At 39.7% G+C, this 27,176-nt stretch overlaps 1 protein-coding gene across 1 annotated transcript in view; it reads left to right on the forward strand.

The window, feature by feature from the left end:
* Window positions 1-27,176, forward strand: part of tex14 (testis expressed 14, intercellular bridge forming factor) — a 74,101-nt gene that overhangs the window by 5,139 nt on the left and 41,786 nt on the right. The window contains exons 4-8 of the mRNA XM_031896963.1: window positions 4,426-4,591; window positions 8,254-8,390; window positions 11,638-11,719; window positions 18,324-18,454; window positions 19,929-20,039. Of these exons, the coding sequence (XP_031752823.1) occupies window positions 4,426-4,591; window positions 8,254-8,390; window positions 11,638-11,719; window positions 18,324-18,454; window positions 19,929-20,039 (627 nt within the window). The remainder of the gene's footprint in view (window positions 1-4,425; window positions 4,592-8,253; window positions 8,391-11,637; window positions 11,720-18,323; window positions 18,455-19,928; window positions 20,040-27,176) is intronic.

A 27,176-nucleotide genomic window follows, 5' to 3' on the forward strand; every position in this document is an offset into this window, starting at 1 on the left:
GTGTGCCATGCAATGCCATTTCATCTCAGAATTTATACCATTTAAAGCATACACAAAGGTAAACAGTCACAGCAGCCAGACAGGTCGGGGGCTGCGGGCCACCAGTTGGACAGCACTGTGCTAGATACCTGCCACACACAGCATAAACAATACATAAAACTGTATAACATGCCATTTCGATAATATCGTATTGGCGATCCGAAAGCCACTAAAGTTTTGTACCGAACGATTGTGAACAGCAGCAAAACCGATCTGATTTTTTGCGCGCTAAAAATATGTCGCGCAAGGTACGAAAAAGTCGCGGAAAATATGATTGGTCCAATCGAACGAACGCTCAGAGCGTTCGTGGATAAGTAAATGTGCCCCTACGAGTCAGCTTCCTGCTGATTGGCTCAGATCTACATTCCTAAGGGGGGGAGTGAGTTCTTAGCATTCTTGAGTGAGGGGGGAGCAGGAGAGAGGAGACAGCAGAGAGTCAGTGCACAGAGAAGTCAGTGCAGCATTTCAGTGCTTATGGCTGTATTTACATAGACCTTTCTGATAAATCTTACTTAGTTTTTACCTTTCTTTCTCCTTTAATTAATAAAAATACTCATTACTCAAGTTTATTTTTATGTATTCTAATAAATGACTAAAAATGCTGTGTCTTGTATACTGGTCTTATATATATATATAAGAAGAAAAAGAAGCCGCTCTCTCAGGACTTAGGTGCAAAAATAAAAAGTAATTTATTGAGTAGACTACTCAATAAATTACTTTTTATTTTTGCACCTAAGTCCTGAGAGAGCGGCTTCTTTTTCTTCTTATCTCGTTTTCACTGTGAAGACTACACCCAGGCAGATTTGAGATTTATACGTGAGTGCCAGTATTGCATTTTGACTATATATATATATATATATATATATATATATATATATATAAAATAAAGCAGAGTACCGCACACATAAGTTCTTGTACAGTGGCTTGCAAAAGTATTCGGCCCCCTTGAACTTTTCCACATTTTGTCACATTACAGCCACAAACATGAATCAATTTTATTGGAATTCCACATGAAAGACCAATACAAAGTGGTGTACAAAGTGGAACAAAAATCATACATGATTCCAAACATTTTTTTACAAATAAATAACTGCAAAGTGGGGTGTGCGTAATTATTCAGCCCCCTTTGGTCTGAGTGCAGTCAGTTGCCCATAGACATTGCCTGATGAGTGCTAATGACTAAATAGAGTGCACCTGTGTGTAATCTAATGTCAGTACATATACAGCTGCTCTGTGATGGCCTCAGAGGTTGTCTAAGAATATTGGGAGCAACAACACCATGAAGTCCAAAGAACACACCAGACAGGTCAGGGATAAAGTTATTGAGAAATTTAAAGCTGGCTTAGGCTACAAAAAGATTTCCAGAGCCTTGAACATCCCACGGAGCACTGTTCAAGCGATCATTCAGAAATGGAGGGAGTAAGGCACAACTGTAACCCTACCAAGACAAGGCCGTCCACCTAAACTCACAGGCCGAACAAGGAGAGCGCTGATCAGAAATGCAGCCAAGAGGCCCATGGTGACTCTAGACGAGCTGCAGAGATCTACAGCTCTGGTGGGGGAATCTGGAAGAGTGGCAAGAAGAAAGCCATTGTTAACAGAAAACCATAAGAAGTCTCGTTTGCAGTTTGCCACAAGCCATGTGGGGGACACAGCAAACATGTGGAAGAAGGTGCTCTGGTCAGATGAGACCAAAATGGAACTTTTTGGCCAAAATGCAAAACGCTATGTGTGGCGGAAAACTAACACTGCACATCACTCTGAACACACCATCCCCACTGTCAAATATGGTGGTGGCAGCATCATGCTCTGGGGGTGCTTCTCTTCAGCAGGGACAGGGAAGCTGGTCAGAGTTGATGGGAAGATGGATGGAGCCAAATACAGGGCAATCTTGGAAGAAAACCTCTTGGAGTCTGCAAAAGACTTGAGACTGGGGCGGAGGTTCACCTTCCAGCAGGACAATGACCCTAAACATAAAGCCAGGGCAACAATGGAATGGTTTAAAACAAAACATATCCATGTGTTAGAATGGCCCAGTCAAAGTCCAGATCTAAATCCAATGGAGAATCTGTGGCAAGATCTGAAAACTGCTGTTCACAAACGCTGTCCATCTAATCTGACTGAGCTGGAGCTGTTTTGCAAAGAAGAATGGGCAAGGATTTCAGTCTGTAGATGGGCAAAGCTGGTAGAGACATACCCTAAAAGCCTGGCAGCTGTAATTGCAGCAAAAGTTGGTTCTACAAAGTATTGACTCAGGGGGCTGAATAATTACGCACACCCCACTTTGCAGTTATTTATTTGTAAAAAATGTTTGGAATCATGTATGATTTTCGTTCCACTTCTCACGTGTACACCACTTTGTATTGGTCTTTCACGTGGAATTCCAATAAAATTGATTCATGTTTGTGGCTGTAATGTGACAAAATGTGGAAAAGTTCAAGGGGGCCGAATACTTTTGCAAGCCACTGTATATATATATATATATATATATATATATATATATATATATATATATATATATATATATATATATATATATACAATACTTGTAGCAGCTGATGCTACAGGGCTGATTATTTATAAATTCTGCTACAGAATATGCTGGTTTCTGTGCTGCTATGAAATCAGCCTAATATCATAATGTACGTTAGTTGGCCCCCTTAACTCAGTTAACTGACTGCAGCATAGAGCAGTGCTGTGAAATAGTGGAAAAAAGATGAGAAAGAGCATATTTTGCGCCAGAGTAAAATAATATATTAAGTTACAGTACATTTCTACAGCCCAGTATCATTTACTTAATGGGGCTGTTAGAGAGAGCTATTCTGAGACAAATTGCAACTGCCCCAATAATTGTCCTATCCTGCAAACCATTTATTAATTTGAATGCTTTATTCGAAAATACCTGTTAAAACTTGGCTTCCGGTCATTTGGAAAAAGGCGATACGGCGATGCAGGGGAAGCATCCACTATGCGGTGATCAATTGATCGAGCCTAGCCTGATGCCTTCCTATACAGAAGCAAGGCTAGGATCGATCAATTGATCGTTGCATAGTGGATGCTTCCCCTGCATCGCCGTATCACCTATTTTCAAATGAACGGAAGCTAAGTTTTAACAGATATTTTCTAATAAAGCATTCAAAATAATTAATGGTTTGCAGGAGAGGGCAATTATTGGGGCAGGGTAGAATAGATTTTTTACTTTTCCTTCAAAGCTGGAAAGAGTCAGAAGGAAAATAATTTAAAAAAAAATTGCAAAATAATAAACTTTGCTAAGAAATTCACATTCTATAACTTAGAAAGGTGGTCTACCCCTTTAAGATTCAAATAAAGAAAAGAACTTGGTGGGCCAAATGCCACAGTTCATGGACTTTAGTGATGGTGCAGGACAGGTGTGGTGTGCTGTGTAGAAAAATCCAACAGCACTGTCAAAATTTGATGCAGTAAGTTGCCAGTATACATTAAAGCTAAGTGTGCATTGGGCTGGGCAGACGTCAGAAACGCTGATATAGGAGCATGTTCAGTACTTTCTCTGCCTAGACAGCCTGTTGCACCATCTTCGTAATGCCTAATTGAGCCTGTCTGGATTAACATAACCCCAGCCCAGAGTGCCATTCAGCCTCAGAGATGGCATGTGCACAGCCCAAACTGGAAATTATTTTACTGTGCCCCTGGCTTTAACTGGCTGATAGATTGGTTCCATAGCCCACTAACTGCATTGCCCTGGCTTACCCTGGTCCAGGCACAAACCAACTTTCTCCTATTGATAACCCAATAATATTTGGCACTATAAGGATCCACCTGCAGAATAACCACTTGCAACAAAGCAAGGTTTAGGGATAAGATTTAAGTCTGCACTATAGTTCAAGTTCAAGCAATCAAACAGAAATTATTGAAACAGGCCAAAGGTCAGAGCAGGCAGATGTAACAGGCTTAGGGTCAAACCAGAGAAAGGGTCAAAACTGGCCAAGGGGCAAACCAGGGTTAGAACCAGAGAAAGAAGATAAGTCAGAAACAGAAAAAGAAAGTCAGGGTAAGAACAAACTTTCATTGCAGGATCCAAACCAGGCTGTTGAAGGTGGCAGGCTTACTGGGCTGCTGGATCATGGGTGTGGGCAAGAGAATACAGACAGGAGAAAAAGCCAATAATATAAGCCAATCCTAGACTGTGGCTTAACCTAGAGGAACAGTGGCCAGTAAACACCAGGTCCCTGGATCAAAACCAGGGAGTTACTGACATGCGGTAATATTTCATTAGTAACTTTATCTACAATATCTGTTGTATGCTTTTTTACTGTTTACTTAGTATCATCATTGAATTTAACTTTTGTTTAGCTACCACCCTTTCTAAATAAACACTAAATTACATTATTATGCTGCTTCTTGAAGTCGATGTTATGATTGGAGCACTCCAGTTCATGCTGCTGCCTTTTCTGGGAACCAGTGGAGTCTGAGCATGCTTATTGATGCCGGAGGAGATTTGCGGCTTCATGATCAAGACTGTAGGAATCCATACTTCTGGGCCCTATTAGCTGGAAAGAAGAATAATGCACAGGTAACAATGCATAAGCAAAACACTGCATACTCATCATTTCACCTTGAAACCATTTTTAGCCAGAGTTTTATGTAAGATTCTAAAATATGTCCAACAACTCACCACAGAGGAAGAGAGGCTCAGGGGCACCACTCTAAGCCTTCAACCAGGGGAGCGGATATCACCGCTTTTTTTAAGAGCAGGCACTCCCTGAGCAAATCTTCAGGCAGTATTCTTGATTAAAACGTAACTGTATTGGAATACCGCCTTATGACTTTTGTGTTCATAGACACTTAATCATACGCAAAGATGTAATAGCAATCACAAGGTATTTAAAGTTGGTACCACTAATCAAAGCATACAAGTTAATTGTTCCACCAATCATAAAAAGGCTTAAATTTGAAATGGATATGAGGGTACCATATTAGTACTCTCATAATTGAAGCCCATACAAAACATAGAAAACTTTACAAAGCATAAAAACATGCATACCCAATCCACCATATTGGTGCTCCAATTTGAAGCTTACAAAAATCTTTATTAATACAAAACATTAACAGTAAAAAGTAAATTATTCCAAACTGCGAAAATGCCATTTTTTCAATATATTACTATGAAAAAATTTGCCATTTTCGAAATTCAGGAATTCATAAAATTTTTGGAAAAATCTCTTACAAAAAGTGTTTTTGTAAAACTCAGTTAGGGTTATTATGATAAGAACAATTGTCAAAAATAACGAAACATCATGTTCACTATTCATGCCAAATGGATATCTAGTAGCGAGAGTAAAAATCCATTTTGTTTCATGAAATAATAGTTATTTGTTAAATCACCTCCTCTCCTACCCAAGGTAATCCTCTCAATACCTTGAACCATAAACAAATCCAAATTTGAAGGAGGATTCCCAATGGACAAATTCTTTGAGGACTTAAAAGCAAATAAATAGGGTTGAGGAGACTGCCTCATACAGACAAAAGCAAACAAAAGGAATTCTGGGAATTAATTCCAAACTCATAAAAAAATCCCATTTACATGGGTTTATCCTATAGGCTACAGCTCACCCACTGGGTTTAAAGCTGAAGCTCAATAGCTGATCAGATTCCCAACTACAGACCGGTTTCGCCTTAGTAACTGAAGTAACTTGAGATAAAGAGGTTTTGGGCAAAAAGGAGGACAACGAAGAAGTAAATGAAATATCAATAGGAGATGCACAAGTCCAAGGATCTGATGTTTTCAGGAACGCACAGTGTCAGCCAAAGTAGATCACCTCGCACTGGAGTGTAGGCCTTGGCGTCCATTTAAGTTAGATGCTCATGTGTCCGAAACCGCACATGAGTGCGTACGCATGCTCGAACACGGGCTTGTATTGAATTGTGCACTCAAAAACTAGTGCGCAGGCTCTTGACAGCGTGCTTGTGAGCGTGTAATATAACGCGCATGTGCTGGGCATTGGCCACAGACGAACTCTGACACAGCCATCGAATAACCCAGTTTCAGTTGTCTATCCCATAGTTCATAGGACTTCAATAAAATAAATCAGAAAAGTCAGAAGATAATTGTCTGAGGCAGAGAAACTGGCTGGTAAGAATATTCTTAATGAGATAATGGGGGTGTGAGGAGGTAGCATTTAAAATCATATTAGCTGTACAGTCTTTCCTATACCTGTATATAGATGCATTAATTGTTTCTCCAACTGAAAATAAAGACATATCTAAGAATACCATATATGCAGGATGTTTATGATTCAGATTAGGTTGGTTTGTATTGTCAAAGTGATACTGACACGAAAAAACTAATTTTTACAATATGAATCTACACAAAAAGTTACCTATATGTCATGTTGATAATTTGTTGCTGATAGGGCTGCTTTTATAAGTAATTGTTACTTGAAATTCCTAAACCTGACTGTTTTGCCAACCTGACTATCCCTTCTCAGCCTGTTGGTTATAGTTTCTAATGCTAACAGACTCCTGCTGCACAAACATGGCCGCCCCCTCATAGAGGAACATGGGGAATTAGATAGGGAATGTAAGAGCATTTGACAAATACTTTTATAGCATCAAAATAAATAGCATACAAAGACATTGTTATGACAGATGTAAAAAAGGTTTCATTTTTGGTGTCAGTATCTTTTTAAAGTTCCTGTCATCCCTTGACCATATAAAAATAAGGCCATCAATGTAACAACCGTAAAATTGTATATAATTACAAGAAGGATTCGTTTCTGAGAATATAAATAGCTCCTCTCACCACCCCATATAAAGATTTGTAAAGGAGGGGGCAAACTTGGCTCCCATAGGAGTACCACATTTCTGTAAATAAAAAGTATCATTAAAAATTAAGAAATTGTGTGTCAACAAATATTGAGTAGCCTCCAATATAAACTCTTTTAATGAATCAGAATACAGACTGTATTTGTCTGATTGGTAAGAGAGGGCTTTCAAACCTAAAGGATGAGGAATGTATGAAGCCAAATCCAAAGTAACCCAAGAAAAAAAGTAGCGTTCCATTTGAATTCATTGAGTAAGGTGATAAGATAACTTAAAAGTCTTAATACTAATGGTTGAAGAAGGTAGCCTATTAATTTTGAGATACCTTCCACTATGGGTCTCCCCAGGGGTGGTCGATCTGGCTTGTGTATCTTTGGCAGATGATAAAAGCCAACCGAATTTAGGTACAAAGCTATATTATCTGTAATAACATCTCTCTCTTTCACCAATTCACAAGTTCAACAAATTGGGACAAAAATTCTTGAAAAATTTTTATTGGGTTACTTTTTAATATTTGTTTATTTGTATTAACATCATTGGTGGGACCATCTTTAAATACCTTGTTATTGCTTGTTATTACAGCTTTGCCTATGATTATAGGGGACCTGTCACCTTTATAATTCTAAATTGTTTTCTATTGTGTTTATCAAGCAAAATAAACTTTACTTAAACTATATAAATAATTTTAATCTTATTTTGTTCAGCCTTGAAATTCACAATTGCAGCAAGCAGACAGGCGCCATTTTGTGGACACTTATCAAAGCAGGCATTGCATCCTGCCAAAATCTTGTTTCTGTGCTAGTATGGGGGGACCTTATGCCCATGTCCATGCACTGGTTACAAAATTACATGGTGAGGAGGGAGAGGCAATGAGAGGAGTGCAGCAACATCTAAGAATTTCTGAATTGAAAGTAAAAGTAACTGTCTGCCCCACCTCTTACATGGTGAGGCGGGGCAGGCATTATATGACTGACAGCTGGGATTTTTAAATGCTTTTATTGGTATGGATGTGGTAATAAAAAAATGATTTTGGGTTTCATGTTTAATTTGAAAAGGGCTTTTATTATACAGCTTTTTATGTCTGGGTGACAGGTCCACTAAGTCAACAAAACGCGTATGGTAGTACTCCAATAAAGTTACTTTTTAATCAAGAATTCTGCCTGAAGATTTGCTCAGTGAGTACCTGCTCTTCAAAGAAACAGAATTTTAGGTGTAATAAATCAGCGTTGCTCATTATAGTTTTATGACACACAGTATTTTCAATATCCTATTGCCCACTTGCTTATAACATACAATTAACTTACCTGTTTTCTTACATGCCGTGAAAAGTTCTATGTAAATCCATTCATTAGTGTATTGGAAGTACACTAATCCTAAACAATATTTAAATTCCTTTTCTTATTTACTTTGCAGATGATTGAATTCATTGAACGTTGCACTGCACACATGCAAGCATTAATCCAGTGTTTTCCACATAAAGCTTTAAGGAAGGTGGACTCTTCAAGTATTCTTATTCATAATCCATCATTAATCGACCTAATTTCTCAAGGGTATGTGATTCATGCTGAAGTATATGCGTCAATTATAAACAAAACAGGAGGTGTTATTTATGAAAAATGGGCCAATATACAAGATGCAAAAAAAAAAAAAAAAAAAAATGACAGAAATCCTTTTTTTGCAGGGTTTCGATCCATAAATACAGATTTTAAATGCAAAAATGTTACTGGTCCTTTAAAAGTTAGGTACAGGTATGGGACCTGTTATCCAGACTGCTTAGGACCTGGAGTTTTCCGGATAACAGATTTTTCTATAATTTGCACCTCCATACCTTAAGTCTGCAAAAAATCATTTAAGCTTTCGTTAAACCCAATAGAATTTTTTGCCTCCAGTAAAAATTAATTCTATCTTTGTTAGGATCAAATACAAGGTACTGTTTTATTATTAGAGATGGCCTTTCCTTAATTTGAAGATTTGGTTTCCACTGGAATAACTTTTGAATTTCTTAATTAGAACAATGAACAAAAGAGTGTATTTTATACCATTTTTATACATCAAAAGTAGCTTATTTTCAGTTAACTAAAGTGATAAAAATGTGTGTTAACATTATTTGCAATATTTTGCTGGTTTTAGCTTGCTACATCAGTGATAATATTTCACAGGTCATCTGACTGAAGGTAATACAGCATCAAATTAACTTTTGGTACTGAGTTGATGACTTGAGAGATGAGATCTCAGGAAATAATGCATGTTTTATACTGACTTTTAGTGAATAGACCCCTTATTGTTCACTTTTAGTATGTTTTAGCAGGGCTAATTCTAAGCAACTTTTGATTTGGTCTTCATTATTTATTTTTTTATAGTTTTTTTTAATGAATTGCCTTCTTCTAACCTGCCTTGCCTTCTTGCAACTTTCAAATGGGGGTCATTGACCCAAGAGCCAAAAAAATATTGCTCAGTGAAGCTACAGTTTTATAGTTATTGTTACTTTTTATAACTTATTTTTCTATTCTGGTCTCTCCTATTCATAATACCAGTCTGTCATTCAAACCACTCCCTAGTTGCTAAGGTAATTTGGACCTTAGCAACAGTATACCTGCTGAAACACCAAACTGGAGAGCTGCTGAACAAAAAGTGAAATAACAAAAAAAACTACAAATAATAAAACATGAAGACCAATTGCAAATAATATTATTCTCTATATCATACTAAAAGTTAACTCAAAGGTGAACATCCCCTTTAATAACAAAAAAAATTAGTGTGTTTTGTTGTTTCTCGTGCTAAATAGGACAAACAGGGTAAAATGTAAACAACTTTATTTTTGGTCCTTGTGAGGTAGGTAATTAAATTCCCAGTGCACAGATAATTGCATATTAGATTCTAACAAAACAGTCACAACAAAGAGTGAAATGGGGGTGGGGTTGTATACTGGTAATCTATTTATCTACCTTGCAAGGACTAATCATGAAATAGCTTTAAGTTTCCTGGTTAGCTCAAGAAATAGCAAAAACCATGAGAGTTTATTATTATTTCCCAGGTTGTAAGTGCTGTAGCACTGTTGGGTACAAGAGCCCCTTAGTGCTCGCTTAGTAAGCACTTGTGCCTTGGGGAATGATGCTCTCTGCACTGAGTGCTGGTGCAGAAAGCAGTGTCAGGAAGTGCATCAGAGCCCTGCCCTAAGGCAAGCAGTAAGGACAGGGCCCTTATGTGGGCTGCTTCTCTTGGCCTTCTCTAACTTGTGCTACTGAATAATGTACAAGTTAGGGGGCAAGTAGCAGGGTGTCTTCAAGGCAATTCTTTTAACCAAAGGCAACCTGCAAGTCTCTGCACTCGAAAATGGAGGCCTACTCCAACACAATGCAGGATGAGAGATAACTAATAACTAGGAGCATGGAACCTCTTTTCTAAGTCTTTATAGTTCCAAAAAATTTTGCTTAGTAGTATAGTGCAATGTTCTGATTCCATCTATATTTGTGTACAACACTGCAAGGGCTGCTGCATAAACTGATGATATTGTACAGATTGATTTGACTTTCTAAACGTTTTTCCTTATTTTATGAAGGAAGTGTAAACAAAGAATAGAGATTGGAAGATAAAATCCCACCAGCATATTTTCACTCTGCTCTGACTATGCAAACATATAGCATAGGACATACTTCAGTATAACACCATCAATACTCTGATGGCCAACTTAATCCATGTTTCAGTATTAAGCTCTTGTTTCTATCAGCTGTGAACAATATTATTAATAAGAAAAGTCCCCACTAACTTGAAAAGGAGCAATCCACTATTTTACAAGCAATTATTATGACAACATAGTTGTAGGTGCTGATTTTCAGTAGGTTGGCTTCCAATAATTGTATGCTTGTTGCTTGTTATTTGGGCAAACTTCTACAGGGGCTAAATAGTGGCACAAATGAGCTGTATCCCTTGCTGTTACAGTACCTCCCACTACATATGTCACTATACATGGACATACACCTTTTCCAACTCTACAAAACACCTAGGGGTACATTTATCAAAGTACAATTGATTCCAAATACAAAAAAATTGTTTTTCAATTTTCGAACTGTGCGTATTTTTTGCGACTTTTTCGTTAATTTGCACAACTTTTTTATACTTTGCGACAATTTGCATGACAAAATCGTATTTGTCACAACGAGTATGAAAGTTTCGGATTCATTAAAGCTTTGTTATCGTGACTTTCCTTTGGCCAGGTTGGAGCTGCAGAGTGCCATTGAGTCCTATGGGAGGCTTCCAAAAACATGCACAGAATGATCAAAGTCAGAAAGGTTTTCCCGCCATTTACGATCTTTTGGATACGAAAATTTTGTGACTTTCGAACGCCATTACGACTATTACGATTTTTTCGTAAGCATTTTCGTGACATTTCCCATCATCGGAAATTATCATATTTAATCCGAATTTTACCCATTTCGGGATTCAAACTCGTACTTTGATGAATATGCTCCTAGTGTGGATAAACATACTCTCAAGACTTGCTTCCAGAGTTAGATCTTGTTCTATGGCCAGGATCAAATCCACATACTTATCCTATATTAGTAAAATGTTTAGGTGTCTGTTGTTTTTGTGCTGTACTGATTTAAATCCAAATTTTTTGCCATTAAATATTTTGTTCTGATAACATCATACACAGTTTTTTACAATGTAATTTTTAATGCTGCAGAATTAAAATACATTTATTGAGATATTCCTACTAGTGATTAGCTTAAAAAAGTAGCAAAAATAAATGGTGCAGTAAAATTTCAAACATTAATTTCTTTTCATTCATTGTTTTAGAAGTGCAGAAAAACCACTAATAAAATATTGTAAATACGGGGGAATTTTAACAAACGCCATAAGCAGCTTTGGATATGGAAAGGTAAGTAACAGGAATGTTGTGTTAAGAAATATTCCTGTGGTCATTTCTTTGTAGTGCCATGCATGTACTGTAGATATGCTCAATATATAACTGGAAATTGAATCATTCATAAATGAGTGTTTTGATCAGTTATCATAATACCTAATTTAATAGTCACACTATGAAATTAGATTTTTTTGGGCAAAACAACTCTTTGATGTGTGTAATGTTGTAATGTTTCAGTGTGTTAAGTGTGTCTGTGTGTGCAGTTTGTAATTGGAATCTGTTTGCTCAAGAAAATATCCCTCATGCTAGTAAAAGTGGAATAACCCATGTAACAGTAAAAGTGGAATACAGGCCAAGCAACCCCTTGAAATAAAAGAGAAAACCCACTAAAAAGAAAGTATTGTGCTTTTGGGAATTCATCTATAAAGAGATGAACTAGAAAGTGCAGTGCCAGATTATCTATTCCTCAAGAATCTATGGTTATTAAATAAACATATCAAATAAACACGATTATGATTAAGTTCAGCCAATACTAAACTGATACAAAAAAGAAGAGGTTTTAATGACTTAGCAATACTCAGGTAATTTGGGCTCAGTTCCTTAAATGAATACTGTCATGGGAAAGCAAGTTTTTTTCAAAATGCATCAGTTAATAGAGCTCATCCAGCCGAATCATGCATTGAAATCCATTTTTTAAAAGCGCAAACAGATTTTTTTGTTTAATTTTGAAATTTTACATGGTTCTAGCCATGTACTTCATTTCCCAGAGTGCCACAGCCATGTGACTTGTGCTCTAATAAACTTCAGTCACTCTTTACTGCTGTGATGCAAGTTGAAACAATATCACCTCCCTTCCCTTTCTCCCCCAGCAGCTGATTAGGAGAACAATGGGAAGGTAGCAAGATAGCAGCTACCTGACACCTGTATTGCTAAAAGTGGTAGATAGCACTCAAAAGTAAGAAATCCAAGTATGGCTTGGGACTCCCAGTTACATAGGAGTAGGAAAAACAATAGGTTATCTTAAAAGTAGTTCTAATGTTCTAGTGCTGGCTCTATCTGAAAGCTCAGACTCAGGTACAATGCACTGAGATGGCTGCCTACACACCAATATTACAACAAAAATAAATAGATTTGTTGGTTCAAGAATACAATTTTAAATGGTAGAGTGAATTATTTGCTATGTAAACAGTGTAATTTGGAAATAAAAAGTACATAAAAATCATGACAGAATCCCTTTAACACACTTTCTATTAAAGGAGAATTAAAGCTTATCAAAGAAGTAAGGTAGAAATGTTGCACATTATATTTTGGTGTTCTGTACAAGCCCAAGCCACCTATTTCTCTTTAGAAGTGGAGATCTTTGCCTTCATTGTGCTCACAGTCTTTTTTATTCTGATTCGCAGAACATGCTCTGTAATGCTGTCAGTTATCAAAGCTTAGGGTCCAACTTACAATGTACACGTTCTCTCAGACACCCATGCAGTTTATTTAATAATAATCCCTGTAGCAGCAGCTTCTGGCAAACGAACCACATTTTCTGCTTGATGATTTATAAGGAACACTACACTCAACTTCTCAACAGCTGCCCAGAGCACACTGAGCATGTACAGGGTCACTGACACTCCAAACAAATTCCAAAAAAGTAAGCTCCTGTGACACTTTCAAAGGTGTGGATCATTACAGTTATAGAGATGTTGAACCATTAAGTTGTCACAGTAAGTTCAGTATATAAAGTGTGGCATTTCTAATCATGCTGATATTTAAGGTTTATTCCTTTTTTAAGCAATGCTTTTGCTGGGAAGCTGGTGGGGGGGGGGGGGGGGGTTTGGGGACACATCTATAAGATCAAATAATACATTGGGAATTCTAACCTAAAATCTAACAACTTTAGGTTATTTGAACCAGTGTGCATCTGAGGTAAAGATTTAAATATGTTCTTACACAGATAGTTAATTGGGTAAAAAAAAAAAACAAAGTCCATCAATTCAACCCCTACAAATGACCCACAGTGCAGATATATGTACACACATTTAGAGTGCCCTCCATAATGTTTGGGACAAAGACACATTTTTCTTTGATTTACCACTCTCATCCTCAGTGAAATTTTTAAATAAAACAATTCAGAAGTGATTAAAGTGCGCATTCCAGACATTAATGTAATGTATGCAAATAATTTTAAAGGAGAAGGAAAGTTACAGTCACTGGGGGGTGCCAAAATGTTAGGCACCCCCCAGTGATTGTAATTGCTCACCTGAAACCCCTAGCCAGTGCTCTTATTAGGAGAAAACTGCACTGGCCATTAATGGGACTAATGCAGGCAAGCGATCCTCTTCCTTCCTTCTTCTTTTGATGAGATCCTGGGGTCCGTGCAATGCGCAGTTGAGTGAAAAGCTGGCTTTTTTGTTAAAGTTTGGCTTTTCACTCCACTGCACATGTTCAAAGACCGAAGAAGGAAGGGGATCGCTTTGTTGCATACACCCAGCCGGTGCACTTTTCCTAACAGCAGCACTGGCCTGGGGTTTGAAGTAAGCAATTACATCCTAACATTTTGGCACCCCCTAGTGCAGGGATCCCCAACCTTTTATACCCTTGAGCCACATTTAAATGGAAAAAGTGTTTGAGAGCAACACAAGCACAAAAAAAAGTTCCTGGGGTGCCAATTAAAGCTATTATTGGCAACTTAGTAGCCCCTATGTGGACTGGCAGCCTACAGAAGGCTCTATTTGGCATTATACTTGGTTTTAATGCAACCAAAACTTGCCTCCTTACCAGAAATTCAACAGTGAGCACCTGCTTTGAGGCCACAAGGAGCAACATCCAAGGAGTTGGCAAGCAAAATGTTGCCCATTTGCCACTGGTTGGGGAACACTGCCCTAATTATTTTAACTTTCCTTTAAAATTATTTGCATACATTTCAGTTTCACCATGTAGAAATTACAACACTTTTTATACATAGTCATTTCCTTCATTTCAGGGCACCATAATGTTTGGGATAAGTAGCTTCACATGTGTTTGTGATTACTCAGGTGGGTTATTTTGGTTCATTAGTACAGGGATAAGGTACCTAGGCTTGCTTGTACCATTTGGAGTCTGTGTGTAGTTGCCATTGTTCAACATGAGAAAAACTGCCAACGAAAGTCAAGGAAGCTATTATGAGGCTAAGAATAAAACCATTAAAAAGGTCAGTCCTTAGGATTACCAATATCAACTGTCTGGAATATCATTAAGAAGAAAATGCACTGGGGATCTCTGTAATTGCAAAGGGACTGGTAAGCCAAGGAAGACCTCCACTGCTGATGAAAGAAGAATCCTCACTATGGTAGATAAAAATCCTAAAACGCCTGTACAACAGATCAGAAGGATCTTCAGGAGTCAGGTGTGTCTTTGTCAGACTACTATCCACAGAAGACTTTATGAACGAAAATACAGAGGCTACACTGCAAGATGCAAACCACTAGTTAGTCATAAAAATGACCAGATTACAGTTTGCAAAAAAGTACTTAAAAGAGTGCTTCACCTTTGTGGTTTGCAACTTTGGAATTGGTGTTCTTTTTTTGATTGTTTTTGAATTATCTGCCTTCCTCTTCTACATCTTTCCAGCATTCAAATGGAGTTTGTGATCTTGGCAGTCTAAAACTAAAATCTTACAATTTTATTATTATTGTTACTTTTTATTACCTACCTTTCTATTCAGTTCCTCTCCCTATTCATATTTCAGACTCTCATTTAAACCACCATTCCAAGTTAGAAAGCTGCTTAACAAAAAGCAAATATATATATATATTTGAAGCTATATATATATATTTTTTTTTTTTCAAATTTGCTGCCCAGTACACCAACATCTCTAGGTTTAATCAGTAACCTTTTTTGTGGCTTTAGCAAAAACATAGATCACATACATTGCCACCCCCAATATCAGTGTTTATGCTGTTCTTATAGAAGGCAATGACAATTGCCTGTCAATATCTATTTTATCTTAACCATTCTCATTGTCAGGCTTGTTGGAGGATCAATGTAGACAGTGATCCTCAAGTAGTCCATACTGATATCATGGGTTAAAGAAGCCGGTAGTGGAGAGAGGCCAGTGCCTAAACTAGGTACCAGGGCTTTGTGAAGCGAAGATTGGGGAAGATAGAATAGGATCAAGTCAAGTGTCAGGCAATAGGCCAGTGCCAGGGCAGTCATGGAAGGTCAATTAAGGCAGAGGTCACAACCAGTTCATAATAGTAAAAATTTGCTTAGATTTGCTTAGAAATTAGATTGTACACTGTATGGGCAAAAAGTTTACATGTACTCCCTTCTGACAGAGTCTGGTCTCTTCACTGCAATCAATTTTTAACTGCTAGATTTCTCCTGCTCACTCCTGCTCACAAGAGGAAAAAAATATATATTTATAATATTTGCTATTACTTTTTTTTTAATAATGTCTTCCCTATGTGTACTTTTTTGCATTGTAAAATTGTACAGCTTTGTGTATCCTAGTAGGGCTTTATATTGAAAATTTCTCTCTTAGTAGAAATTCCCTATATGTTAGTTGAAGTAAACTAATTGTGAAGTGGAAACATAAAGAAGTAACACTTAGGGGGAGATTTATCAAATCACGAGTTCGAATCCAGAATGGGATAAATTCGGATTGGATAGGCAAATTTCTGAAGATCGCAAATATCTCGAAAATGCTTCAGAAAAATCATATTAGTCACGATAATATCATATTGCCGATCTGAAAGTCACGAAATTTCCATACCGAATGATTGTAAACAGCGGGAAAACCTTTCCGATTTTTTCACTCAAGCATATGAAAAATTTGCGCAGGAGTCAACAAAGTCGCGCAAGCGCCGAAAAATTCAGAGCAAATACGCTCGGAGCGTTCGTGCATTTGTAAATGTGCCCCTTAGGGCTGCATTCATCAAATCAAGAGTTTGAATCCCGAATGGGAAAAATAATAATTTCTGAAGATCGCAAATATCACAAAAATGCTTATGAAAAAATTGTATAAGTCACGATAATATCGTATTGGTGATCCGAAATTTTCGTACCAAACGATTGTAAACAGCGGGAAAACCTTTTCCGACTTTGATCCTTCTTTGCATCATTTTGGAAGCCTCCCATAGGAATCAATGGCACTCAGCAGCTCCAACCTGGCCCAAGGAAAGTCACGATAACGAAGCTTGAATGAATCCAAAACTTTCGTACTTGGCGTGACACGATTTTGTCGCACAAATTTTGGTACAAAATTGTTGCTCAAAGTACGCTCGGTGCGTTTGTGCAATAATAAATGTCCCCCTTAAGCTTCCAAATTGTAGGACAGACTAACTTAAGGTGGCCATACACGAGCAGATCCGCTTGCTTGGCGATGTCGCCAAGCGAGCGGATCTTCCCCCGATATCCCCACCTACGGGTGGGCGATATCGGGGAGCATTTAGGTAAAAAAAATAAATAATCCGATCGTTTGGCCCTGGTGATTATGTGGGCGGCAATGGGGCAGTCGGATCGGGGACCGCATCAACGAGTCGATGCGGTCCCCAATCCGACCAGATTTTCTAACCTGGCCGATCGAGATCTGGCCAATTTCAGGCCAGATATCGGTCGGCCAGGCCGCTCTGCTCTCCCCATACACGGGCCGATTAGCTGCCGAATCGGTCCAAGGGACCGATATCGGCAGCTATAGTCGGCCCGTGTATGGGGACCTTTACAGATAGGGGCCTGCCAAGTGTAGTGTGGAAAAATGTCATATCTTCAGTCAAGAACATTTACTACTTCACTTCCAGAGTCACCAAACTGTCTATGGAAAGAAAGGTAGCACAATGAATATTGTCTTAAGAGCTAAACATCATGAGTTTCCATGGGAAAGCAGCTGCACACAAGCTTTAAACATGTATAATTACAATCAGTTGTCAGATGGCATGCCTTACAGTGTGCTTTTTGAGTCCTTCATGGGCCAGCTTGCTGAACAGCACTTGTTGAAGACTAAACTTCAGACAGAAAGGCCCACAAACAAACAGCAACTGAAAGCCGCTGCAGTAAAGGCCTGGCAGAGCATTAAAAAGGAGGAAACCCAGCATCTGGTGATATCGATGATTTCAAGACTTAGGCTGTTATTGCCAGCAAAGGGTTTTCAACCAAGTATTAGAAATGAATATTTTATTTCCAGTTATTTAATTTGTCCAATTCCTTTTGAAGGGATTGTGTTAAAAAAATGCTTTAGTGGCCTCACATTTTTATGAAATCATTTTGTTCACCCCACTGAATTAAAGCTGAAAGTCTGCACTTCAGCTGCATCTGAGTTATTTCATTTAAAATTCATTGTAGTAAGGTACAGAACCAAAATTAGAAAAAAGTTGTCTCTGTCCACATATTTATGGACCTAACTGTGTTTACACTTATTTAGAGTGCACTAACCAATCAGCTTGGTATAGTGTGCAACATTGGAGAAGGGTTTGGCTGACTTGTTATCTGTTTACATGTTCATGCTCTGGGAGGGGGGATAAATTGACTGAAGGTACTGCAGAGTTTGAGGATGGTGTGGAGGAAGTGGGTGGAGTGATTGTTGTTATAAAGAGTAGCATGCTAATACATCTTAGTCTTTGATTAAAAAACAAGATTTTCTTTAATGTTTCAGTTATATTTTACTAATGACAATCACTTGTCATGTATGGCTTATATTCCATATATTGAAGAAAGAGATTTAGTTCAAGGACATGATAAACCGGTGTTTTCATTCTCTACTGGACATTATATGACCATGACAAAGTAAGATTTCTTCTTAAGTTTTCCTTCACAAGCATAATCAAATTTTTTTTTGACAACTGATATGTTATTTTAAGTCATATTTTACTGTAAATGTATTTAGTATAATGTAGACCAGTGGTTCTCAACCTTCCTAATGCCGCGACCCTTTAATACATTTCTTCATGTTGTGGTGACCCCCACAAATTTTTTGACCACGCCCCCTTTGTGGCCACGCCCAATTGCCACACCCCATTTTTAAAATAGTTAAAATAGTACCCACGATGGCCCAATAGACAGCACCCCCATACAGTGCCCCCCATACACAGTCCCTCATTTGCCCCCATAAACAGTACCCCCCCATAGACAGTGCCCCCAATTGACCCCATAGACCATGCCCTCAATTGCCCCACAGACAGTAGCCCCCATAGAAAGTTTAGGCCCATGCTTTAGGGCCATGTGTGTTGCCCAGCCCTTAGGCAAACGTTCTGGTGGTCTAAAACTGCAACTTGGTAGAGCTCTCCTATAGGGAAACCACTTAGCTTGGCAAAACTTTTTGGGTGTATGAGAAAGGACATCTTATGGGGTCAAAGGGAATTACCTTTTACTCATTGGGGTAGAGTATCTAGTGACTTGTATAAATTTTATGCTATAGTGATATTTATTTTAATTGTATTTATTAAAATCAATTTGTAGGCATTTTGGGCCATACTTCCTTAAGCATTGATCCTGAGGTCTAGGGTGGTGCAGGCAATAATCACTGTGTTTTTATGAGTCCACTCCTCTGTTGGCTAAGGGTTCACTGGGTCTCTATTCCTATGCTGAAGGTCTGGGATATGTGCACCTAGACTCCATGGGAAGCATTTATTGTTACAGTCATTCCATCTGCTTGCTTATAAAATAGCACACAAGTAGTTTAAAGGGCACAAAATGTCAAAATGTTAGGCACCCCCAAGTGACTTTAGCGCTTACCTTGTACCCCGGCTGGTGCCCCTGTTAGGAGAAAACCGCACCTTCCCAGGGTACCTGTAGTGAGCGCTTCCTTCTTCCGTGTTCGCGTATGCACCGGCCCAGGGATTTTGCCAGCAGAGCAAACAGAAGGAGGAAGCGCTCCGCTACAGGTACCCCGGGATGGTGCGGTTTCCTCCTAACAGTGGCACCAGCCCGGGGTACAGGGTAAGTGATTAAAGTCACTTGGGCGTGCCTAACATTTTGGCACCCCCAAGTGACTCTTCTCCTTTAAAGCATACACATTAAGATAATTACAGTGCTAATCTTAGAATACTGTATGGCTGTGATAGCCAAATCAAGATGAGATTAAATCACTAAAGATTTAAACTTTTGCTAAAGTTTTTTGTGAGTACAAAATTATTATAGTGTTAGAATGTTTAAAAGTAATACCATTTCAGGTTTCCTCTAATTTTGTGATTTGCCATCCCCATTGTTTTGTTGACTATTAACAAATTTATTACTATTATTTATTTATTTATTTTTGCAGTTTAATGTGGGGTTATACTGAGGTAACTGTTAAAGAACTGATGTCCACACATCAAAACTGCGGCAAGTTGCACTTTGCAGACCTTCTAATTGCTGAGCAAGAATATATGAGGTAATGTTTATGCTAATGTAAATATCATTGCCAAACAAAACCATGTCCTCATTAATAGACTATTCTTACATTCATTTATATTTATTTCTTATTATATATTCTGTCCTGTTCCCATTTTAAAGGGACAATTTGCAATTGGTCTTCATTTTTTATTTATTTATTTTAATTTTTTTTAATTATTTCACCTTTTGTTCAGCAGCTCTCCAGCTTGCAGTTTCAGCAGCTATCTGGTTGCTAGAGTTCAAATTACCTTAGTAACCAGGATGTGGTTTGAATAAGAGGCTTGTTTTTTAATAGGAGAAGACCTGAACAGAAAAATAAGCTATACAAAGTAAAAATAAAATTGTAGCCTCACAGAACGATAGTTTTTTAGCTGCTAGGGTCAGTGACCCTCATTTGAAAGTTTGGAAGTGTCAGAAGAAGAAGGGAAATAATTTAAAAACTATAAAAAATAAGTAATGAAGACCAATTAAAACATTGCTTAGAACTGGCTATTATATAACATATTGAAAGTTAACTTAGGTGAACAACCAACCCCTTCAAGCTTCAGCTGATCATTTCACAAAATTTTTGCTAAGCAAGTTTTCATGTTTTATTTTTACTATAGAACTTCTAGCCCATTTAGTGTTGTTTAGAGCTGAACCACACCAGAGATTTTGTAGGATGGTGTTGAATGGACAGAATGCATGCTACAAATCGGATGTAGTTGCACAGGTGCTGATATAAAAACATGATATGTAAACTACACAGAAGATTTTCCATCCCACACCACATGCTGATGAAATGGAATGCTGCCTGCTGTGATTGCATCCTACAAGATAAAGTCTAATAAAGTTTCAAAGACTGCACAGGCCTGGGGTACCTCTGGGGATCCTCTTTCTTCCATCTTCTTTCTTTGCGATCCTGGGGCCCATGCATGCACAGTAGAAAAAAAAAAAAGCTTTTCACTCTACTGTGCAAGTGGAGCGAAGAAGGAAGAGGATGGCTCACTCGCGGATTACCCCAGCCCGATGCAGTTTTCTGTTAACAGGAGCACTACCCCCATCACTGGGGGTGCCTAACATTTTGGCACACCCTAGTGATTGTACCTTTCCTTCTCCTTTAATAGGGAGAGAAAGGTTATATGGACTGTGTGAGAACCTGTTCATCAACATGCCAGGCACGTCTGGTTGTTAAGAGAAGAACAAAGAGTAGATTGCAAAACGAATTAAACAAACCCCAGAAATTGTCACTCCGAATTGTAGTTTATTAAAATCACCTAATTAAAAAGAGAGAATTCTAAAATGAAAGCCTGTTACGATAGCCCCAGTGGCTATTAGTGATTAATAAAGGAGCTGTCAAAAAAAACAAAAACCAAAACACACACACAGAGCAGCAGCAGTGAGAGAAGGTTTCAAGGAGATTGAGAGTCTACATGTACCCACTTTCCTCATTTATTTGTGTAGTGGTCCATTGGCTCACAACAAGACTAATGGTATTACATAACAGACATGTGCAAATGTGCTAAGCTTTACTGAAGTTTAAAATTTCTTTGGTTTGCAGAACGCAGAGGAGGAAGGGTTTGGCCATCACCTTTTCTAGGGGGGTAACTCAAATCCCAGGGATTTGTAGGCTCAACATGTATTTATTTATTACATAAAAAGGTGGAGTTTTTAAACAGTATTTCCTTTGCAAAGTCCTAATATATAACTAAAATGATATTAATAGTCGTGCTTAGTGATGTAATTTCACATGAATCACTGAAACTTGTGTATTATAACTAAAGTACTCATTTACTGTAAAATATGAAGATATTAGGAGTCAGCCTGAAGTTACATGACCTGTATAAAAGCACTTGTGGAAGCAGATGTCACTAGTTGCAGGCTGTAGCACAGGGGAATAAGCAGTTGTCCTCACAGGAGAACAGGCAGGTGAGAGATCATAAAAGCAAATTGGAGAGATCTAAAGGAGTAGAGTTGTAAGGGGTTGGTGGCAGCTTAGGGAGAACTGACAAAAGGGTAGGAGAGACCCGAGGTTAAACAGACAAGCAGAATAGACATTTTTAGCTGTTGATTTTGATAAATAATGTGCCCCCTACTTAAATATTCATAGATATTGGGGGGCGTGTCCAAGATGGCGCTGTAACAAGACTTACTTCTAAGCAGCTCCCGCTACCCTCTGCAATTATCCTGCTAAATCCTAAAGTGAACGACTAACTTTGCAAACCGAGGTGTTGCCTCAATAACTGTAAAGAAATATATACCCGAAAAATGGGCAGAAATGGTAACAAGGCGAGGGGTGAGCCGGCAAACCGACTTGAGCAGTACCTGCGTACTCCCCAACATGGCGCGGATCGCGCGGCAGGGCCTCCAGACTTGCAGGCAGACACATCCACTGCCGCACCTGAACGGCCCGACGATGAACCAGAGCCAACGATGTCGCAGGTACTAGCTGCTATAAACAATAACGCGGCGGCGCTCAACACAAGCATGGCTACTCTATCTGAAAGAGTCGATGGAATTAAAGTCGACATTTCCCTAATACGCCAAGACTTGCAAAATGTCCGGAAAAGAGTGGGGGATGTGGAGACCTGGGTTGGGACCCTGGAAGACATGACCAGACCAATGTCCAACGAGGTGCAGAATCTCCTCAAAGAACTTAGGCAGACCCAGGCCCACGTGGAAGACCTGGAGAATCGCCACAGGAGAAACAACATACGCATAGTGGGCCTACCAGAAAAGGAGGAAGGTGAACACCCAGAAACGTATGTAGAACAATTTCTTATCAAACAATTTGGTGCAAACGCCTTCTCCCCTCAATTGGTAGTAGAAAGAGCCCACAGGGTCCCAACACGCCCGCTACCTCCTGGTGCTCCCCCCAGGCCTCTCCTAGCAAAACTGCTAAATTTCCGCGACAGAGATGCAGCGCTGGCAGCCAGCAGACGCAATGGCCCAGTCACAGTAAATAACTCCACTGTTTCTATATACCCAGACTTTTCTCCCTCGGTGCAGAAGCAAAGAGCCACCTATATGGCGGTCAAAAAGCGCCTGAGAGATGAACAACTGTTTATGCTATGCTATACCCAGCAAGGCTTAGAGTTCAAGAGGGCCAACGCACGCTCTTCTTCACTACCCCAGCAGCGGCAGATCAATGGCTGGGCCAAAGAGGCCGTGGAAGGGGACCACCTAACAGCCCATCACACAAGGACCCAGGCTCTTTGCAATGATCTACTAAGCTGACCTAAGCCTCAGAGTTAAAAGACACACCGCTGAAACAGCATAGCCCAGCATACTCATTTAAAGCACACCCGACGTAAGATGCAACAACTCCTATAATCGGCTTTCTGGAGGGCAGCTCACTAAAGACCACCAAGAGGGGACTCCCTAGCTGCAACGACATCTACCTCGAGTGCAGCAAGTTGATTTTGTTAGCTCAAGTTGAGCATTGTTACAGATTATCATGACACCTTTGGACTCACCCCAAGTGGGACACAGTGTCATCTATTTTTTGGTTTTGGGACAAGGCCCACCTACGTTTGAAGGGATGGGCAGTGGTGGGGAGATTGTTTTTGGGGATATGTTCTATGTTAAATACCTATCTTTATTCCTTCCTTTCTCTTCTTTCCACCCTCTTTTGCTCGCATTGCTCAATGAAAGGTTGCTAATTATGCTATCAATATTAGATAATGTCTTCCAACTTAGTTAAGTTAGTATCGTGGAATGTCGGGGATGAACTCGAAATACAAGAGAGCATCTATATTTAACTATCTTACTAAAAAAGACCCACCTGCAATAATATGCCTTCAGGAAACCCACCTGGAGGGGCAGAGGATACTAGCACTCAAGAAATACTGGGTAGCCCACTCCTTCCACTCCACCTACTCCTCTTACGCGAGAGGGGTCTCTATATTAATACGGAAGGGCCTCCCATTTGTGTGTCTAGCTGTCAAAAGCGACCCGCAAGGGAGATTTTTCGCTATACACTGCAAAATACATGAAATTACTCTAACGTTATGCTCCTTGTACGTTCCTCCCCCTCTCACTCTGGGTACACTAAATGCTGTGATGAACAAGCTGCTTGAACTACCTGTTGCGCCCCTGTGCATAATAGGAGACTTTAATATGGTTATGAACCCACAATTAGACAAAATACCTATAGGGCAGACCGCACACTCCACTCTCTCTAGATGGTCAGAAGCCATGATGCTAAAAGATATATGGAGACTTAAACACCCTAGGGACAAAGCCCATTCATGCCACTCACTGACCCACAAAACGCTTACCCGTATAGACCTAGCTTTGGTAACTCAAGACTTCACCCCACTGGTGGTAGGGGCTGTGTACCTACCCAGAGTGCTCTCAGATCATTCCCCTCTCCAACTCACCTTAGACACTCAAGCCCCTACACAATCTAGAATTTGGCGCCTCAGCCCAATCTGGCTTAAAATACCTAATATTCTGGAAGCCAGCAATGAAGCCACAATACAGTATTGGGAGGAGAACGCCAACTCCACCACCCCAGATGTCCTCTGGGATGCCTCTAAAGCAGTGGTACGGGGCAAATTGATACAAGCCATTAAACGTCATCGCAAGCAACGCCAAGAGGAAGTTGATCTCCTTGAGGCTAATTTAATGCAAGCGCAAAGTGACTACACAGCCAAACCCACAAATAATACATACCAGGCTATCCAATTTGCAGAACAGGCGTTAACACTGAAACAGGTAGAACTTACCAAAAAACAACTCCTCTATACTCAACAAAGAATATTTGACCAGGGTGAGAAAAACAGTAAGCTCCTAGCTAGGCTAGCGAAACTTCCAACAGAAACAGTAACAGTAGCAAGGATAGCAACAACCGATGGCAGAAATATTACTAACCCAAAGGCTATAGCCAACGAATTTGCTGTATACTATGCTAATTTATACACTTCCAGAGGGGGATCCACAGCCGACCAAATCCGAGGATATCTCTCTACAATCCCCTTCCCTACACTAGACACCCACCAATCCAACTACCTTAACGCACCCATAACCAAGAGTGAATTACTACAGGCCCTACAAGCCCTCCCCCCGCAAAAAACTCCAGGCCCGAATGGGTACCCTGCGGAGTGGTACAGAGCGCACGCGGAATATATACTTCCACACCTTTTAGACACCCTAAATGAGGCTAGAAACAGTGACAATCTACCCCAATCGATGAGAGAGGCAATTATAGTGGTAATACCCAAAGCGGGTGTAGACCCCTCGCAATGTGGAGCATACAGACCAATTTCCCTCCTCAATGTGGATGTTAAAGTCCTAGCTAAAGTATTAGCCACACGCCTCTCCAAAGTAATAACCACACTAATAGAGCCAGACCAGGCAGGTTTTATGCCACTGAAAGCCCCTGACATAAACATCAGGCGGCTCTACACCAACTTGCAAGTCACACATGAGAGTATTGGGAATAGAGCAATACTGTCTATAGATTGGGAAAAGGCCTTCGACTCGGTCGAATGGACCTACCTATGGGAGTTGCTGCCACACTACAATATAGGTAGAGAATTTATAGACTGGCTTAAGCGTCTGTATAGAGAACCCACAGCTAGGGTGAGAGTTAATGGAATCCTATCCTCGACCATTACTATGCACAGGGGAACAAGACAGGGATGCCCCCTTTCTCCCCTCCTCTTTGCCCTAGAGGTCGAACCACTAGCAATTGCTGTCAGGAAAGCAATAAACTACAAAGGACTCAAACTCCGGGGAGTGGGGGAAAAAATTTCACTATATGCGGACAACGTACTCCTGTATCTCCATGATACAGGACCCTCTCTGCAAATAGCGATGGAACTGATACAAACCTATGGCACACATTCTGGGCTCAAGGTGAATTGGAGGAAATCTGTCATTTTTCCAATTGACCAACCAGTAACCCCTATCAGACCCCCACATCCTGACCTACAACTAGCGGACTCATTTAAATATTTGGGTATTCAGATACACAAGGACTTATCCCGATATACAGCACTAAACTTAGAACCTATAATCCAACACTATGCCAGAACTGTAGCAGAGGTGTGGCAGCGACTCCCACTTACTCTCTGGGGAAGGGTGACTCTATTCAAAATTATTTTCCCTCCCAAAATTTCTATATGTATTTCGCAACGCCCCGATATATCTACCCAAAAAACTCTTTCTGCGAATAGACAAAATTACCACTTCCTTTATTTGGAACAACAAAACTCCACGAATAGCCAAAGATATCCTATGTGCCCCTCAAGAAAGGGGAGGTCTGGGGCTACCTAATCTCCAAACGTATTATATCGCCTCCCAAGTGGCCTACATCCACTGGTGGCTTGCCCCAGATGCTGAAAACCCGAATATGGCGTTACAAGCCACAATACTGGGCTCAGTTGAAGCCATGGAAAATGCCCCATACTGAACACAAGGAGACATATACCATACTATCCCTATTATAAAACTTACACACAGACTGTGGCTCATGGCACTCCGCAAACTAAATACAGACCTACCACTCCTCTCACCCAGGCTCCCCCTCTGGAACAACAATAATTTACTTCACCTTACGCAACTGCCCCAATTCCAAACTTGGCCCATAGCAGGTATAAAAAGGCTCAAGGATATACTTGAGGAGAACTTGTTCCCCACATACACTGACCTTAGAAGCAGACCTTTACTAACTGATGTTAAACTGTATCAATATTTACAGCTGAGGGAGGCATTTGTAGACCAATTCCGGGAAACATCCTTAGTTTATGAGAACTACCCCATAGAAAATTTGTTGGCCAAGGAATGCCCCCCCAAGCTGGTGTCTCGGCTCTACTCCCTACTGAACTCAGCATCACAGGCTCCCTTCCACAGAACTTACCTCAAATGGAGATCATTGCTGGATGACCTGACAGACGAGCAATGGGAGGAGGTGACAGAGAACTTATACCATTTTTTGAAATCCTCTAGGGATAGGCTAATTCAATACAAATTCCTGATGCAGATCTACTATACCCCGGTCAGGTTAAAGGAAATTGGTCGCAGAGAGACTGACAAGTGTCACAGGTGTCAAACAGACCAAGCAAACTTTCTGCATATGATCTGGAACTGCCCCATGATTCAGGATTTCTGGAAAGACATCACCACACACATGTCACTCCACCTTGCCTAT

Source organism: Xenopus tropicalis, chromosome 2 (genome assembly GCF_000004195.4).
Source record: "Xenopus tropicalis strain Nigerian chromosome 2, UCB_Xtro_10.0, whole genome shotgun sequence".
Classification (NCBI taxonomy): Eukaryota; Metazoa; Chordata; class Amphibia; order Anura; family Pipidae; genus Xenopus; species Xenopus tropicalis.